At 40.4% G+C, this 19,944-nt stretch overlaps 1 protein-coding gene across 4 annotated transcripts in view; it reads left to right on the forward strand.

Annotated features, from left to right (window-relative positions):
- The first annotated feature begins 1,223 nt into the window (after positions 1-1,223).
- Positions 1,224-19,944, forward strand: part of CSF2RB (colony stimulating factor 2 receptor subunit beta) — a 34,002-nt gene continuing 15,281 nt past the window's right edge. The window contains exons 1-6 of one of the 4 annotated variants that reach the window (XM_069082074.1): positions 1,232-1,347; positions 7,971-8,040; positions 10,997-11,127; positions 15,076-15,342; positions 17,314-17,437; positions 18,725-18,915. In XM_069082074.1, the coding sequence (XP_068938175.1) occupies positions 15,267-15,342; positions 17,314-17,437; positions 18,725-18,915 (391 nt within the window). In that variant the 5' untranslated portion in view covers positions 1,232-1,347; positions 7,971-8,040; positions 10,997-11,127; positions 15,076-15,266. The other 3 variants (XM_069082073.1, XM_069082072.1, XM_069082070.1) reach the window with 3 other exon arrangements.

Below are 19,944 nucleotides of genomic sequence, written 5' to 3' on the forward strand. Positions count from 1 at the left end.
AATCAGGGTTAAGTAACTTGCTCAAGGTTACGCTGCCAGTTATTTCTGGGTGTGGTTGCTGAGTGTCTGAGCCCGGGATTCGATCTCCAGGTCATCCCAACACTGGAGCCGGTACTCTTACTCGCTGTGCTACCTGGCCGCCCCCAAGTCTTCATTTCTTACAGTGAAGAGGAACAGTGATTTCTCAAGGATCACACAGGAAGTATCAAGGGCTAGATGGTACACTTTACAGTCCAGTAAATTTTACTGGATTTACATTCCCTTTGGGCAGAGCACTGGCACGTAAGAGTGTGATACCCTATGTGGAAAGACAAGAAAGAAAAAAAAAAACAAAGGAAGAAAGGAAAAAGAAAGAAAGAGAAAGAAAGAAAGAAGGAAGGAAGAAATGAAAAAGAAAGAAAGGAAGGAAGGAAGAAGGAAAGAAAGAAGGAAAAAATAAGGAAAGAAAGAAGAAAAGAAAGAAAGAAGGAAAAAAGAAAAGGAAAGGAAGGAAGGAAAGAAAGAAGGAAATAAAGAAGGAAGAAATAAAGAAAGAAAGGAAGGAAGGAAAAGGAAAGAAAGAAGGAAAAAATAAGGAAAGAAAGGAGGAAAAAAGAAAAGGAAAGAAAGGAAGGAAGGAAAGAAAGAAGGAAAGAAAGAAGGAAAGAAAGAAAGAAAGAAAGAAAGAAAGAAAGAAAGAAAGAAAGAAAGAAAGAAAGAAAGAAAGAAAAAGAAAGAAAAACATGTTGCCCATTTGGAAGTTTGATCCCTAGTGGGCAACTCCTACTCCACTAACAGAAGTTGCTGTTTGTCCTTTGTCCATGACATCATGATTCTTAAGACAGCCTTAGAGAAAGGCAGGGTGGATAACATTTGTTTCCATTCTGCAGATGTGGAAATCGATGCTCACAAAATTAAGTGGCTTGCTTAGGGTCATATGGCTAGTAAATATTAATACCAGGATTCTATCAAATTCCCCTAAACCCTAGTGTTCTTTTATGAGACTGCCTCCAAACAGGTGCCAGTCAGACACTGATAGATATTGGTTAGTCTGAAAAGCCGACTTTATCCTTCACTTCCAGAAAAGTGAAAAAAAAAAAAAAGACAACAAAAAACAAGCAAAAAAAAAACCCCACCCACTTTGCTTTTCCCCTTAGTAACTCTACGTTGATTACCATTAAAAAAAAATAAGTTCTTCGGAAACAAAGCTTCTGCAAAATTACGACTTCCTCCCTTCCCCTTCTGCCTATCAGTTTCCAAAACGCCCCAAGTCAGGGGATCACTAAGTATCAGAGAAATAGGAAGTTCCAAGGCAGTTTCTCCGGGCTCCGACTTTGTCAGATGGCCAGCTTCGCCACTCCACAACAGGTTTTGTTGTTGGGTTTGGGGTGGGTTTTGGCTTGAATTGGAAAAGGGTGGCAGTAGGAGGGGATAGCTGAAGGGAGAGTGAGAAGGGAAGGCTGAGGGAAAATCAGGATGGGCATTTCTGTTCTTGGGACTTAGGGAAGGCTGGGGCATCACCTAGGCCAGGCCTGGAAAAATGTTGAAAGAGGTGCCAGACTGGACTGCCCTCACCCTAGTTTGGGGCTCAAGAATCTCAAGTCTTTCCCCATAAGGGATGGCAGCGGGGTCAGGGTGGGGTGTGCAGTAGAGCAAGGAATCTGGAGGCCTGGGCTCTCACCCTCATTCTGCCACTAACTTGCTGTGTGATCTTGGTTGAGTCACAACCCAGTTTTGTGCCTCAGTTTCCTACCCTGTAAAATGAAGGAGTTTAATTAGGGGATCCCTAGGTTGATATTCTACAATTAAGTATGTGTGTGTGTGAGTGTGAGTGTGTGTTTGTCAGGTTTTATTTAAACTGTGTGTTTCTCCTAACGACAAGCACAGGTCTTTGTATACAGTATATGCTTAATCAATATCCATTGTGTTGTGTTGTATTATATTCAAGTGGGATAAAGGCTAAATGGGGAGATATGACAAGGCAAGGGGTGTGGAATTAAGAGAACTCCTGTACTGAAGACCCAGAGATCACTTTGGCTTAAAAGTCTCCTTGCGGGAGGGAAATGAGGAAGGCTTAGAGGTAGGGGAACATTTAGGGCTGCATTGTGTCTGCGTGTGTTTATAAAATATAAAGTGATCAATGTATCGCAAATCTAGACCGATAAGAGAGTGGAGAGGTTATCTTGTCCAGTCCCCTCATCTTCCAGAGACCCAGGAACGTTACATGACTTTCCTGAGGTCATTCAGGTAGCAAATGGCCAAGTGTTTTTCTCTGTGTGGATTTCCTTAAGAGAGTGTAGATGGAGCCCTCTCACCCACAAATCCCTATAAGAAGAGTCCCTTCCACATTCTTCTGGTTCTACTGTAGGGGACTTACCATGAACCCAAGCCAGGGAGAGCCCCTAATTATTTTCTCCTCTGGGAGTTACTTACCTAAGAGAAGAAAGGATTTGGGAGGAGGAGGAAACTAAGTGTTGGAAAGGTTGTCACATGGAAGGAGATTTAACCTTATTTTGTTTAACTCTAGAGGACTGAACTAGGATCCCAATAGGTAAAGAAGTCAATTTATTACCATTATCATTATTATCATCAATGTATTTTCAGAATCGTAGGTCATAGAAGACCACAGAAGGGTCATAGATCAAAGAAGGGTTTTCAAAGGCCAATTAGTTCAGCTCTCATTTTAAAAATGAGAAAAATGAAGGTATTAGCATCACTACAGCACAGTAAATACAGTGATGTACTGGGGTCAGGAGGACCTGAGTTCAAATCCAGCCTCAGGCACTTAACTTGCTGTGTGATCCTGGGCAAAGCACTTCTTCCCCGTCTGCCTCAGTTTCCTCAGCTGTAAAATAGGAATAATAAAACCATTTACTTTCCAGGGTTATTGTGAGATAATTTTTGTAAAGCCCTTTGGAAATCTTAAAGTGCTACATTATTAATATCTACAAGTAAAAGAAACTTCCAAGGCCATCAAGCCCAACCTCTTTATTTTATAAATAAGGAAAATGAGACATAGGAAAGCTTAGTCAATTGCAAGAAATAATGAAAAGTAATAGGAAGAAAGTATCAGATGCAGGATTTGAATCCTAGGCTCTTTGTCATGGCTCTTTTGTCATGAACCACACTCCCTCACAGTAATGCCTTTGGTTCTCCCACAGCAAACATTTCCCAACAAACTGTCTCGCAAAGTACATTCACTGAAAAACAGGTCATCTATCAATCATTGACAGAAAGTAGTGATGAGTCGATTAACAATGATGGTATGGTGCTAAGATGAATTCTTCTGTAGGACCAGAGTTTTATTACATGATGACTTTATAGTGTTTACAATTCATATTGTTATAAATGCTCATCCCTGGGCATTTTCACTGGCTGTCCTCCATGCCTGGAACTCTCTTTCTCTTCATCTCTACGTTCTGGCCTCCTTCAAGTTTCAGCTAAAATCCAAAAGCCCTTTGTTTTGGGGGGGACCTCCTCAATCTTTTTGCTTTCCCTCTGAGATTATCTCCATTTGATCCTGTCTATACCTTGTTTGTGCCTAGATGTTTTCATGTTGTCTGCCCCATTAGACTGTGATCTCCTTGAGAGCAGGGACTGTTTTTTTTTCTGTTTTTGTTTTTTTCCTTTCTTTGCATCCTCAGTATTTGGCACAGTGACTGCACATAGGAAGGAGCCAAACAAGACTCGTTGCCTTTATCTTGACGTGTTCTCGTCATTTGGTGTCTTGTTCTTCTGGCCCTATTTTCTTCTTTCTGTATCAATTTATACAAGCCTTTTCAGATCTCTATGAATGCTTCATATTTGTCATTTCTTATTCCATTATGTTTATAGATCATTCTTTTGTTCCGCCATTTCCCAACCATTATACACATATTTTTGATATCACAAATGATGCTGCTATGAACATTGCTGGGATTTTTTGTGTGGTCAGCAACCTTCTTGAGTCAATGAAGAGTTTAGCAACTTTTTTCACATAATTCCAAATGGCTTTCCAGAATGGTTGAAACTTTCATAGGGACAGACATTCACCTGTAGTAGGTCTCAGACTGCAGCACATGCCATTTTCTACCATTGGCTTCATGACAATTAAGACAACTATTCCTATAATCACAACTCAAAACAATAGCAAATTATTGTCTCAAGGGTTTTTACCTCAAATAGCAAAATTTCATTAACCACAACTTAGGGCTTGAATACTATTAACTTCTCACATTTCTTCTTACATTTCATTCATCTTTTACTTATAAATTAAAACTAGTCTCTTTCTGGGGCTTCAGACACAGCAAATACACGATAGTTGACTCATACAAATGTATTCAAGTTAAATTTTTAAACCACCCTATACATTTTCATAATTTTTATAAGTGATAGTCAAAAATTCTCAAGTGAAAACTCACTCTTTATTATAGTAAAGTTATTATTATGTTTTAAAAGAAATTATACTCCAGCAAACATTTATTTTCAAATATCTAGGTTTTTTGTAATTTAAAAAAACTTTAAACTTAAATGCAAAATGAGAAAAGAAAAAGAAATCATCGCCATGTACACAGCAGACCATAAGAGAGCATTCAATATAAAATAATAAATTTCCATTTCAAGAAAACCCATATAATAAATACAACACATTGCTTTCAAAGCTACCCAACTTTTTTTTGCTTCTTTGTTGATGTTCTTCTGTTCTCTATTGTGTACTTTTTACTTTTCTTTTTCCCCCTCCTTTCCTGCCACTCTAAAGAAGGCTACAATTAAGCGTGGATGTATACACATACACATAGATGTGTATAAACAGACACATATATATATATGCATAAACACTCATACACATATATGTAAGACCATACTATGTTTATTTCCTTCTATCATCTGTTTCTCTGAAGGTAGATAGCATCTTTCTTCATAAGTCCAAGTCTTTCCATGCTTTTCTTTTGTGAACTTTATTATTACAATATGAACCTTATTATTTTTTCTAACTCAGTAAAATAATTTTTAGTAACTTAATTTAGATGACATTGAATAAATAGATTAGTTAAGTAAAATTACAATTTTAAAAGTTATATTGACTTTACCCATGAACAACAAATATTAATTTAATTATTTAGATCTGAGTTTATTTGTATAAAAAGTGTTTTATGTTTATGTTCATATAGTTCCTGTGTCTGTTTTGGTAGGTATATGCTCAGATATTTTATACTGTCTAGGTATTTTAAATGGTCTAAAACAATATTGAATAATATTGCCAACACATAGTGTAGTTTCTCTATTTTTCACTTGTAATTAAATTTATTTTCACTTTAACTTTGTCTGAGATCATGATTACTATCCCCACTTTTTTTCGTACAAAATTCTACTCCTGCCCTTTATTTTATCTTTGTATGTATCTCTCATTTTTATGTTTCCTGAAAGCAAATATTGTTAAATTCAAAATTTTAATTAGCTATCCATTTCCATTTTATGGGTAAATTCATCCCATTCACAATCTAAGCTATAGTTACTTGTTGTGCATTTTCTTCCTCTCTATTTTTCCTCACTATCCTTCTGACTATATTTGCCCTATCCCTCCTCACTCCTCTGCTTTACTTTTACCCACTACTTAGCCCTCCTATTATTATAATCTACCCATCCCTCTAAAAGTCCCTCCTTTATCCTCTCCCCTCACACTATACCCTTGCCTTCTTCTTTCTTTCTGAATTTAGAAGACTTTTATACCCTTCTAGACATATATATTGTTCCCTCTTTAATCCATTCCTGATGAGAGCAAGGTTTTAACAGTACCTTCCCTCCCCCTACTAGCTTCTTCTCTTCATTTTTTCCTTTTATGCCTCATTTGTATGAGATAATTACTCCTTTTTATCTCTCCCTACAGTTTTTTTTTAGAATCACCCCCTCATACTCAGCTCAGCCCACACTTTTCTTTTGAACTACCCAAATGATGATGACAATCATAGGAGTATTTTCACATATATTAAGTAAACAATCTGACCTTATTGAGTTATATTTCTCCTGCATGTTAAATGTTAAATTTTCCCTTAAGTTCTGGGGGTTTTGTCACAAAATGTCCTTTCCCCCCCATTCAGGATTATACTTAACTTTGCTGGGTAAGTCACCCTTGGTTATAACCCCAGATCTTTTGCTCCTTAGAATATAGTATTCTAAGTCCTTCAACATAGTAACTCCTAGGTCCTGTGTAATCCTTATTATAGTTCCATGATATTTAAACTGGGTTTTTTTCTTGTTGCTTCTGACATTTTCTCCTTAACCTGGGAACTTTGAAACTTGGCTATGATATTCCTGTAAGTTTTTCTCCTGGGATCTCTTTCAGGTGATGATTGATGGGTCTTCTTTTTTTCTATTTCTATTTTGCCTTCTTGTTCTAGAACTTCAGTACAATTCTCCTTTACAATTTCTTGCAATATTGTATCAAGATTCTTTTTTTCCCATAATTTTCAGGTGGTCCAATTTTTCTTACATGATTTCTCCTCTATCTGTTCTCCAGATCAGTTGTTTTTCTGATGAGATGTTTCATTTTCTCTTCTTTTTTTCCCATCCTTTTTATTTGCTTTTATGATTTCTTGGTGTCTTAGAATGTCATTAAGTTCTCTTTGCCTGATTTTAGTTTTGAAAGAAATATTTTCTACCTTAAATTTTTGATTCTCTCTTTTCAATTGATCGACTCTCTTCATATTTTTCTTTGATTGTTCTTATTCCCCCCCCCCCAAATTTCTCTTACGAGATTTAAAAAATCCTTTTAAAGTTCTTCTAAGAACTCTTTTTGTGCTTGGGACAATTTGATGTTTCTCACTGAAAAAGGGGTGAGTTTTTTAGATCCATTATGTAACTCTGAATATGAACCCAGATCTTCTCTATCCCCATATACTCTCTATGGTTGGGTTCTTTCTCCTTTGATTACTCATTTTATTTATTTGTGTGTGTGTGTTTGTTTACTTTTTAGCAGTTACGAGTGTAATAAGTTGTAGTCCCAAGGAATGGGGAGTGATGCCCCAAGTCTCAGGTCCTTCTTACTATCATTTTCTGAGGTCTGTCTTGGGGCCCAACCTTGGGCTCTTTTCCCTGCTTCTAAGCCATGGCTAGTGCCCCCAACCACACTTACTGCAAATGATCTTGCTTCCTGTGGCCCCTCCAGTGTCTGCAAACTAGAGCTGCCCTCTCTTCCCTGGAGCTGAAATCAGGGACTCTGCCCTCCTTCAAGTGCCCACAGGGTCCCTGCCCCTTTATACCACACTCACCAGTTGTGTAGCTCCTTCTCCCTGGGAGCAGCAGCCCAACCCAGGAAATATCTGATGAGCATAGCTGTACTTTGCATCCCTTGACAATGGAAGATCCTGCAATCTTCTCCTACTCAGTCATCAGATGCCCCACCCACCACCCCACTATCTTCCAAATGAAAGTCTCTAAGTCTAGGGCTGCATCTCAACAACTGCTGCCAGGGTTTATTGTTTATTGAGTCAACCTGGAGATGTCTGCACTTCACTCAGGCTGAAACTCCACTCCTGGAGGCAGAGTCCTTCCTGGGGTCTTCTCAAATTGTCTTAGTAGGACAAGTGCATTGACGTTCTGTCTTTTTTTGTGGAGGAAATTTGGAGATCTGAAAGTTTTTCTGACCTACTCCACTATCTTCCCAGAATCCCTCTAAATATCTATTTTTATCACATTCTTTCAAAAATTCAATTCATAAGCTAACATCATCCAATTTTTTAAAGTTATTCTAAACAGCATTTCTGAAACAAGGATTTCACAATAAAAGAGGATTTAGAAGCACAATAACATACACAATACCAGATATTTAAAACATGAAACATAATTGATTACATGTCAGATGGTGTAAGTGCATTTCCAAATTATCTTTAATAGAAAATCATTTTTTCCTCTGTCATTAATCTGGTACAGATTTATCAAGTATGGAACAATTTTTTTCAGTCTTTTCAGGTGTGTCCAACTCTTCATGACTCTATTTGGGGTTTTCTTGGCAGAGATACTGGAGTGGTTTGCCCTTTCCTTCTCCAGCTGGTTTTACAGAGGAGGAAACTGAGGCAAACAGGGGTAAGTGATTTGCCCAGAGTCGCACAGCTAGTGTCTCAGACCAGATTTGAACTCAGGATGATGAATCTTCCTGACTGCAGGCCCAACATTTTATCTACTATACCACTTAGCTGCCCCTATGGAACAATCATATCCAATGAAAGAAATAATAACAATAGGTAACTTTAATATAGTGCTTGCCATATGTCAGTCACTCAATCCTTATGTCATTTTGATCCTCATAACAACCCTGGGAAGTAGATACCATTATTATTTTGCTCTTAGATTGCTTAGATCAGGAAACTGAGGTAAACAGAGCTAAGTTGCTTAGATCACATAGCTAATAAATTTTGAGACCAACAGTCCCTCCTCTGAAGGACTTCTCTTCCATTTAAATCACCATTTCCTTACTTAATTAAATTTTGATCATTTTTAAATTGCTCCCTGATTTAAACAAAATTTTCTCTTTTCATGGTCATGAAAAGGTTAACAAGAGGCAGCTATAAAATGCAAACCAAATACCTATATTTTTTTCTTCACTCTGAGATTATTTTCAAACTAGCTGTCTTCCTTCACTACACTAAAACAATGTTTGTCAATCTTTAGGGGAAACGTGATTTAAGCCTTATTTACTCCTGAAGTTTTTACAGAATTTAATTCTTAGTTTTCCTTAAAACAAATTCTACACCTTGTAGAGAGTAGATATTTTTGTATATGTTAAGCTTCTGCTAAGTGCTTATCACATGGGACAAAGAGAAGGGAATGAGTTCCTGAAATTACTCGAAGTCTCAGGAATTCTCCCCTGCAGCCTTAAAATGATTAATCTCCAAATTTACAAAATCTACTGAAATGTTTTTAGCAGTCCTACAAACCAAGCAAAAGTTTTCTTTTCTTTGATTATCTGATTTTATCTTTGTAATCCCAACATGGCTAGGGCTGAAATGATGGAGAAAAAGTATCTGTGTGTTTGGGTGTGTGCATGTGTGTGTGTGTGAGTTTCAATCCAACCTCCCACAGAAAACCTAAAGTGGGAGTTAGTCACACTAGTTAGTCTGTTTACTGGGACAGAGAGTTTTTGGCATCTGGGAGAGCTATTTCAAGTACAAAACTTCATTAATCTTCCCCAGCATTCTAAACTCTGGCTATAGCTTTTTTGCAGTCTTTCTGGCTGGCTGTATTTTCCCCCTAGAAATTTTTCAAGGTAGCAGAATCCACAGACGATGTTAAATACGACACAAGACAAAGATTTTCCTACGTTTTACAAAGAAACAAACAAAAAAGATAAAATGGCAGACGAACACATTCTTGCTCGTCTTTTTTTTTTTCTTTTTTTTAAGCAATCGGGGTTCAGTAACTTGCTCAAGGTTACCCGGCCAGTTATTTCTGGGTGTGGTGCTGAGTGTCTGAGCCCGGGATTCGATCTCCAGGTCGTACCAACACTGGAGCTGGTGCTCTTACTCACTGAGCCACCTGGCCGCCCCGAAGCAATTGGGGTTAAGTAACGTGCTCAAGGTTACACGGCCAGGTGTTTCTGGGTGGTTGCTAAGTGTCTGAGCCCGGGATTCGATCTCCAGGTGTTCTCAACACTGGAGCCGGTGCTCTTACTTGCCGTGCTACCTGGCCGCCCCCTTTCTTTTTTTTAGTTTGTAATAATGAAGAGTCGAATTAGCCAGGTCTGTGCTAAATGCTTTTAAGCACCTTTATTTGAGGGACTGATCTATGATGAGAGGGATTTACAGGGTCAGAGAGGGTCTCTGAGCTGAGGTGGAGTCAGAGGGGAATCTCTGTTGGGAAAATGGGTCAACTGAGCCGGGATGAGGGAGTCTAAGGGGGTCTCTGATATGGAATAGGGGTCAGAAGGGGGAATCTCTGAGCTGGGATGGGGGTGAAAGGGCCTCCCTAGTAAGAGATGGGGGTCACAGAGTGAGTCTTTGAGCCATGGTAGAGGGATAACACACATAAACTTAAACTTTATCATAGCTTGGAAGAATTTGGGATGGAGAGCTGGAGTCTGATCTGAGGACAGGGTAGTTTTCCATGAAAAGTTCCTTTAGTGAAAGATTAACTGGAGTACTCTAGGCAGTTTTTTCTGAAAGGCCGCTGTCCCTAGGGTCAGAGTCCTGACTCAAGCTAGCTTGACTTGTCAAAAATTGTGGTGGATAAATAACTGAGGAAACAATCCACGCTATATGATTTATGAGCAAAACAGGCATAATAAATAAATCAGTGGACTCAATTGGTCCAAAGACCCTGAATGGAGTGAGACAGATTTTTATCTATTGAAAACAATTAACCAAATAAAACCAATTCATTTAAATTAATTTAATTTAAATTAATTTTTAAAAATAAATTAAATTTACATTTTAAAAAAATTAACCAGTACACAAAATTAGATATTCTGATATCTAATTAGAGGAAAAATTAGGGACTTTCCAAGTTGGGAGGGGAAGAGTGCACAGGTGCACCTGAGTTCAGAAATAAAGGTGTTCCACTGTATTCAGTCAAAGGAACACAGGAATGGTAACTGATTGACCAGTAATGGGGCCAGTTTCCAGATAAGACACGAATCACATAATTGTGAGAAAACTCTTTGCATCAATCTTCAGATCTGACTGGGTTTCTAATCAGTGTAACCAAGGTCCTTAGTTAAGGTCTTCAATCAGCAGGTAGTGGCGGTCCACCTTCCCAGCTACACAGGGCTAGGTTCAAACCATGTAAAAAAGTTTTCTCACAATTTCCGCAATGGAGTAAAATTGAATGGAAAGGGAGCTGGGCTAGCTCCAGTAGGGAATCAGAGGATGAAGCCTCTATGCTTCACTCAATTCCTGCACCCATAAGTTTTCTTCATTGTGCTAGTTTTCCCTGCTTCCTCATTTCCTCAGCCCACAAGCAGGTTTTATTTTGCTGCATGGTAAACTCTTTGTGGAATTTCTTTATATTCCCATTACTTGGTTGTTTTCATTTCCCTAATTTCTAGCTGTTGTCAGGTGATGAGGAGGATTTGGACATCTGCACAGCTTCCCACTCAGCTCATCTTTCCAGAACCCTCAAGGAAGCAGATTTCTAGCTCTGTCTGACAAATAATTTCCTGAAAACAAGAATAAGTCTGTAAGTGAAAAAAAATAGTCTTGTTTGAATTTCCCATCCTTTGAAGCCTTCCTTTGGTGACTTGATAACCATTTGTTGTAAAGAGAACTCCTCTGGGTAGTTATTAGATTAGATGAACTCTGAAGTCCTTTCCAGCAATTCAGTTGCTATAATTTCTTTTCTTATGTAAGGTAGACCACAAGTAATCTCACTGTGTCCCCTTCTCTCTCTCTCTCTCTCTCTCTCTCTCTCTCTCTCTCTCTCTCTCTCTCTCTCTCTCTCTCTCTCATAGACCAATGACTTCTACTTAGATTTTGACAAATTCTATAACTAAAGGGATGGTTTTGAACATTCTGAAAGGAAAGTGACAATCACTGGAATCCTCCCTTCTATATTACAAGCAATCTCTTCTATTTTAAATTTCTTAAATTTCAGAAATTTAATTAAATTAATTAAATCTGCAGCTTGATTCTCTCCTATCACGTTGACACGAGTTGCTGTAATGCCATGCACAAGCAGCTTTCCAGAAGACTGCTACTGTGAATAGCTTTTAAGGTTCTGATTTCACAATATAGTGAACACTCTATTCCATAACAAATCAAAGCAAAATATCAACAGAAAATCAGCTTACAGCATTCACAACATTACAGATTATCACAGAAAATCACAATATAGTATTCACAACACCTTATCATTAAAATGGCCACATAGTTTTCACCAAAGTGGTCACAATATTTAGAACAAAGAACAATCATCTCAAAGTACAATAGTCAAAGTCTTCCACTCATGGGGCAACTAAATTAACTCCATCAGTCACTTATCAATCGACTTCTACGTATCATTAATACACAAAACCCTCCACCCCTGGGTCACTAGCAAACTACAATTCCATAATTACTCAGTATCCACGAAGAGATCTTTTCATGTTGACTTGGGTCTGGTTCTCAGATTCCCTGGATCCCCTCCCATGGTCCCAGATTCTATCTGGATTCACCTGGGTTCAGTGGCAGACAGCTCCCAGTTCCTTGTCCAGCTCTCTGGGTAGGTCCTGCTCCACACTGAAGTTCACAGGGTCCAGTCCATCTCAAATCCTTCACAATTTCTGTTCCTGGGAATTCAAGGCTCAACCAAGCCACAAACAGACAAAGTCCCTGCATCCTGGTCATGCTTCCTCAGTCTTCTGCAACTTGTTCAAAAATCAGAATCACCTTATCCAGCCTGGGGGAGGGGACTCCTGGGCTCCTGGGATCCTCCTGGCAGCTCCTTCTGCCTCCACAATGCTCCAAGAAATTCTGACTGTGCCTCTCTGGGGCTTTTCTTTTATACACAGCATCAGCTACTTCCTGTTTCAGCCAACCCCTTCCTGTGACTTCAGCCACAAGAGACAGGAGTCCATACCTTCTGTTTCCCCAACAGAGGTGTGATCAGTTACTAAGTGCCAAGTACCTGCTACCTTTGTCAACATAAAGGGATCTTCAAATTCAAATTACATTAGCAATACAGTTGTCATGTTATGACTCCTTCTTCTGTTTCATTGCTACCAGACTGTAAACTCCTTGGGGCTTTGTTTCATCTTTGTAACCCTAGCACCAAGCCCAGTTGTGATAGTAATGGCAATTAAAGATTCCCCTGTATTGGCTTGGCTTTCAAACTGATTGTGTTAAAACCCAGAGCTTGTTAATCCCACCTGTGGGATGGACTTGTTGATGTGAAAAGAAAGTCCTGAACTGGGAGGAGCTGGTGACATTGTAGAGACAATGGTAGATTTGGAGAGACAAGAGAGAGGCAGAAGAACTTTTTGGAAGCAGCACCCTCGTGGAGGCTGAGAGAGAGACTGAGAGAATTGCTGGGGGCCACTTTGAATTGCCCTGGACTTTTGAGACCTGCCCCCTTAGCTGCCAAGGATTGAGGAGACATGGCTGTTTTGCTGGTACTTTGTCTGTCTGTTTTGATGTTGTTTTGCCAGATTTGTCCACTGGTGAAAGACAGTCCTTTTGTTGAAGAAGTCCTGGAACCTGGCTTTTGGTTAAGAAGCCCTGAGACTGTCCTGCAGACAGAGAGTGAATACTGTCCACTGGTGAAGGACAGTGCTGTTGTTGCAGGGGTCTGGAGACTGTCCTGCAGACAGAATGAATACTGTCCACTGGTGAAGGACAGTGCTGTTGTTTCAGGGGTCTGGGAACCTTTCTGTTGGTGTGATAAGCATTTATTTAATCCTCCAGTACTGGAATGACTTTGTGTTTACCTCTCCTTTTCAAGATTCTTATGTTCCTTCAAGGCTTAGATCAGATTTTTCCTCCTCTGGGAACTCTTCTTTGATATGCCTCCACTCTCCAGTTTTACTTTTCTTTCTTCAAATGTCGTATTTATACATTTGTGTACATGTAGGTTCCCCTTTCCCCTATCTTCATTTCATGTAGGATGATTTTTTTGCCTTTTTATCCTGAATGCCTAGTGAAATACCTTACACAGTAAACAGTAGGTGCTGTTTAAATGTACATTGAATTAATTGTTGAGTTAAATTGACCTTGGAGGTCATCTAGTCCAACCTCCTCACCTGACAGACAGGGAAACACACTCAGGAAAAGGGAAGTGACTTACTCAAGGTCTCAAAGTTATTAGCAAGCACAGCTAATGCTCATAGCTCTAGAGCTGGAAGGAAACTCTGAAAACATTCAGTCCAACCCCCTCATTTTACAGATGAGGAAACTGAGTCACAAAACGGTCATGTGATTTGCCCAATATCTCAGAGATAGTAAATGACAGGTGTAGGACTTGAACCCAGATTCTCTGGCTCCAAATCCAGCTCCCTTTCAACTGTACATTGTCAGAGTCAGGAGCAGACCTCAGGTGTCTTTACTTGAGTTTTTTTTTACTGTCTCTGACACTAGCTACATGATTCTTTAAAGTGACTCTCTCAGTCTCCTCACGTGTGAAATGGGGAATATACTTATTTAATATATATCATTATTATTGTACAATTTAATTTTTATTAATTTTTAAAAATTAACTTACAAGTATTCTCTTTCCTTCTCAAACTTATCCTCCCTTCTCCCTTTGGTGGGGATGCTGGTTAGGGGAGAAAAACAAAACCCTTCCAACAAATATGCATTGCGCAAATTTCCACCTTGGCCATGTCCAAAAACATCTGCCTCGCTCTGCCCCCTGAGTCCATCCCTTCTCTGTCAGGAGCTGGTGTCATTATCAGGCCCGTGGAATTGTGGTCAGTCACTGCATGAATCGTTAAATCTTTCCAAGTTTTACAACATTGCTATAAGGTAAATTGTTCTCCTGGTCCGACTCATTCATTGTCTCAGTTTGAAAAAAAAAAAAGGCATATTACCAGAGTTGTCTTGAAGAAAATATTTTGCAAACCTTAAAACTATCACAGAAATTGGCACAATTGTCACTCCTAGCACCGGGATCTTCCTATTTACTGCCTCCCTAATGTGTTTCTCTTGTAGGACTACAGGGTTGTAGGTCTACAGAGGGCTTTTGAGATTAATCCAATCTCTTCATATTATAGAGGAGGATACCAAAGGTCAGAGAGGTTAAGAGATTTGCTCTGGGTTGTATAACTAATAAGCAATAAGGCTCGGATTTGAATCCAGTTAGATTCTCAATTTAGTTGTGAGGCAATGTCTAGAATGGTGGTGGCCTGGAACTCAGGAAGACCTGTGTTCAAATCTTACCTTTAATACTAGGAAGTCACAACCTCACTTAACCCCAGGGCTGTAGAAATGTTGGCTGTTCCCATTGTTACACACTCACAGCTTATCCTGGTGTGGAGGAGAGTGGTCCTTGGTGGAGAACCTAGCTCCACATCTGGTCTGGGGGAGGGAAGGAGGGAAGGGAGTTGGGTGTCTTACATCACAGCAAGAAGTTTTCTTTTCCCCTCTGGTCTCTGCAGCTGCAGGCCAGAGTAAACTCAAGTAGCGCCTTGCCCACAACTAACTTCTCCCTATTCAGGTCTTGTGGTCACAGCAGCTGGCTTCTGCTCTGGAGAAATGAGCCCAAATCCCAAGGAAATGGAACCTGTTCTGTGAATCCCCCTGAGCGAAGGGGACAAGGTGTGAGCAATTGGGTGACCCCAGCCTCCAGCTGAGCCCTAGGGCAGGGACTGTCCTCTGGGGGTCATCCTGGCCAGCTGGGCCCTGAAGATGGAAGGGGCCTGGAGGGGGCTCTTTCACATCCTTCTGGCTGTATCCTGGGCTTCCACAGAGAGTGACATCCAAGGTCAGGATTTTCTCCTCCTTTCCTTTCCTCTTACTTGTGGAAATTTACTTGCCAGTCTCTAGGACCTTCCTTCTTACTGGTCCTCTCCTTCCCTTCCCCACACATACTCATTGGATTTGGAGTCTGGGGTCTTCTTTGGATCTGGGACTTTGCTGCTTAACTCCCCTAACATTATGTACATTCCCTGAAAGCAAAGGCTGGTTCCTGTTTTCTTTGCTCCTAGCACCTAGCACAGGCCCTGACATATAGGAGACAGCAAATGTTTGTTCATTGATTGATTGCATGGTCTTGACATCACTGCTCTAGGACTCAGTTTTCCCATTTGGAAAATGATAAAATTGGATGGTCTCAAAGACTCCTTCTGTCTCTGACATCCTATCTTCTTTTTTTTTTTTATTTAAGCAATCAGGGTTAAGTAACTTGCTCAAGGTTACATGGCCAGTTATTTCTGGGGTGTGGTGCTGAGTGTCTGAGCCCTGGATTCGATCTCCAGGTCGTCCCAACACTGGAACCAGTGCTCTTACTCACTGAGCCACCTAGCCGCCCCTAAGCAATGGGGGTTAAGTAACTTGCTCAAGGTTACACGGCCAGGTGTTTCTGGGTGGATGCTAAGTGTCTGAGCCCGGGATTCGATCTCCAGGTCAATCCTGACACTGGAGCCGGTGCTCTCACTCGCTGTGCTACCTGGCCACCCCGACATCCTATCTTCTAAGAGTCCTCCTACTTTTGACATTCCATGTTCTAAGGTTCCCTCCCAGTTCTGACATTCCCTGTTCTAAAGCCCCTCCCAGCTCTGACATTCTCTAAGGCCCCTCTCAGCTCTGACATTCTCTAAGATCCCTCTCAGCTCTGACATTCTCTAAGATCCCTCTCAACTCTGATATTCCCTGTTCTAAGGCCCCTCCCAGTCCTGACACCCCCTATGCTAAGGCCCCTCCTAGTTCTCATATTCCCTGTTCTAAGACCCCTCCCAACTCTGACATCCCCTGCTCTCAGGTCCCTCCCACCTCTAAATCCTGTTATACTTTGATGTAAGCTACCTTTTTGTCATTTTTTCCCTCATTTTTTATTTCTCCTTTATGTTCTATTCTTCCCAGCACAAACCTTCTGTGTGTGTGTGTGTGTGTGTGTGTGGTTGTTTTTTGTTTTCTCTTCCCTCCCATCTGTCATATCCTTTCCAGAGCCTGGGCAAAGTTCTCAGGTTAGGCCAAGGAGAGGCAAATGGTCTAACCATTGGGTACATTCCAGGGGAATCTTCTCATGTGTCCCCCACCCCAATTCCTTTCATCTCCAAGATTTTGAAAAATATATTTGATGTCTGCATTTCATAATTCCTAGAAACTTTCCCAGGTATTCCTAGAAAGGTGAAGGGAAATGGGCAGAGATGATGGTTCCTTAATCATTTGACTTCCTCACTGGGGTCCACTTTCCTGAGACCCCAGGAGAAAGGTGGATAGAACTGGGAAAGAGCTTTGTAGTGTCAAAGACACTGTAGCATAGGAGAGTAACTAAAGTTACCTCAACATCCTCAGAGACCCACAGCCCTTAGAGCAGTTTACCAACCTGGAAATCAGGAGTGTTTAGAGAATTCTGGAAGAGTTCTGACAATGGATTCCTTGGGAGAAGAAACTGATTATTATTATTATTGGTATTCCCAAAAGCTTAGCAGAGGGCTTGGGATAGTAGGCACTTAATAAATGTTTGTTGATTGACTTCTCTTGTAATGCATCAATTAATAAGCATTTATTAAATACCTACGACTTGACACTGGGAACAATGAAACAATCCTTGCCCACGGAGAACTTCCATTCAATCAGAAAAGATGAAATGTACACTAATGAGTGTACATAAAATTGACAAGCATGGAAGAGGTCCTTGGTTATGGTGGTGACAAGAAGGGGTTATTTTGTAACTGGGAATGGTGGGTGAGAAAGTAATGAGTGGTCTTCTTCTTTCCCTTTTGATTCACAGAAAGCATTCCCCTTCAGACCCTAAATTGCCATAATGACTTCCAGACTAGTATTATGTGTCAATGGGAGGAGGTCGCCAATGCCCAACGCTATCTCAACCTGACTCTTTACCGCCAAATATATGAGTGAGTATCTGAGCACCCAGGGTTCCAGACAGAAGAGGAAAGAAGGCATCTTTCTTCCAGGGCTAAGGCCAGGGTCAGGTCTAGGATGGAGGGAGTTTGGAGAGAGAGAGAAGAGAAAGAGAAAAGGTCTAAGTGGAGAAGAGATCTCTTAGGATCTGCTGTGCCCTAGAAGGATGACAGAAGGTTAGTGTTTGGATTCGCTAAAATACTAAAGTGAGGAAATGACTAACCACTCCAGTATCTTTGCCAAGAAAACCCTGAATCAGGTCATTAAGAGTCGAGTCAGATATGACTGAAAATGGCTGAAGAGTCTTCTCTTTGAAGAATAGTGATGATAATATTTTTCAGTTTGATTTTTAAAACATCATTGAATCTACTTTCAAGGGAACAGAAACTAAAGGGTTTGCTGATCCTTGATCATTTTTTCCCCAGCCTTGAACACATCTACCATATAGAATCATAAATTTCAATTTGACATCCTCTTTGAGCACCTGAATTGCACATATACATTCCCCTCCATAGTACCTTTTCCTGAATTTTTAAAGAATTCACTGAGGAACTCCTGCATCCTGTTTATTTTCCTCCAAACTAACTCCAGCTAAGCTAGTTTATACAAATTACCCTAAGGTGCTTCTCCAAGCACTTCAAAAGTGGGTGGACATGGAGCCAGCTCCTTCCATTGGTAGTTCTGCTGATAGAGAAGATTCTTATAATCCCCATAAGCCACTTGAAGAAAGGATCCTAAAATCCAGAATTGAGTTGGTAGGGACCTCACAGACCATCTATATCAATGAAGTGAGACTCAGAGGTTGTGATTTGTCCAAGACCACACAGGCAGTAGGCATCAGACTGGGCATTAAAGCCATGTGTGTGACTCCAAAACCAGAGCTCATTCAACAGTACCAGAGATTCCAAGAAAAGAAAGAATTCCTAAATATATCTCAGAGGAATACCAAGGATTTTCCTACTCTTGAAGTCTGATTAATTTGGGCAAGATGATGTGACCTTTCTACCATGTGTCTATGCATGTTAGAGACAGGATCTGGATCTGACTGGTCCCTGAACCTGATTCCATGTGCCCCTTCTAATTTTTCAAATTCAGTTAGTCAAAAAACATTTATGAAGTACCTACTATGTTCCAGGAAATGTGCTAAGTGCGGGACATGCAAACAAAGCCCCTGAAGTCTCTGTCTGGGGTCCTGGCCACAGTCTTAGCTTCTCTTAGTTGGGAAAGACCTCAGAAGTCATCAGATATCCCATGGTTCATTGGTGTCCTCTTTTTACCAGCAATGAGAAACCAGTGCAAGTCATCTGTTCTGATCAGAATGCATCCTTGCCCACGTGCCGGTTCCAATCCTGCATACCCAGGACTTGCTTCATTCACCAGAATGTTTTTGTTACAAGTCAGGTAGACATCTTTAGCTTCAAAACAGATCAACCACTGGAGCTCCAGCTCAATGTCACCCTGTCCCAGAACAGTGAGTGGGGCCAAGAGGGAGGGAGGGAGGAAAGGAAGCCTCTCTGGCCCCCTTCTCCTGGGTACATATGATTGGCAAGCTCCCTAAGGGGAGCCAGGGCGTGGGGATTGGGACTGAGAATGCGGATGGTTTTGTATGGCAGCTGGCTGAGGTGGAATGGGTAAAAGATAACTTCCTTGCAAGTATGGCTCCTTTAGCCTTTCCTCAGGTTAAAGACCTTGGGTGAAAATCAAACTTATAACCTCAGAGAAGGATATGCTCATAAATAATGACCAGCAATCCCTTAGGATGAGTTTCTTAGCATCATAGTGCCAGGCTTAGAGTTGGAAGAGTCCTGTATTCATGGGTGCAGGCTAAGACAAGATTATTTAGTTGAAATTATGGCTATTCATTGATTGAGAGCACCCTGCCCCCCAGACTTTCATTTGATTGATGACGGCCTCAGGGAACAGAGAGAAGGCAACTCCTCAAATTGACTTTCTCATGCTAGACCCAAAACTGAATTGAAAACTTAGGGGGAGGAACTTAGTGTCTCTTCATATCACCCAGTTCTTTTTAAGAAAAAAAAAAAGGAATTTCAATAGCTTTTATTTTTACCTCATCTTCATTTTAGAAACTATCCTCCCCCTCCTCTAAGAAACCATCCCCCGTTATAAGGAATTTTTAAAAGAAGAAGAAAAAGAAAATCAGTTCAGCAAACTAATCACCAAATCAGCTGAGTCTTACAGCATATGCCAGATTTCACACTCACAGTCCTCCCCATCTGCAGAGAAGAGGAGGAGGCACATTTCTTTTTTTATCTCTTCTCTGGGGCCAACCTTGGCCATTACTCACAGCATGTTTAATTTCATGTCTAGTCATTTGTTTTTAATTTCCCTTCTTTCATTTATCTTGCTGCCCTCACTTAGGGCATGCTGTTTTCCAGGTTTTGTTTATTTTGCCCTGTAAGTTCCTGTTTCTAAGAGTCTCCCAACACTTTTCATTTTGTGATATACTCACCATTTCTTTCAACACAGTGATAATCACTTG

Source organism: Petaurus breviceps, unplaced genomic scaffold (genome assembly GCF_028583685.1).
Source record: "Petaurus breviceps papuanus isolate PSGF00001 unplaced genomic scaffold, PetGlider_PUasm1.0 156, whole genome shotgun sequence".
NCBI classification, from domain to species: Eukaryota; Metazoa; Chordata; class Mammalia; order Diprotodontia; family Petauridae; genus Petaurus; species Petaurus breviceps.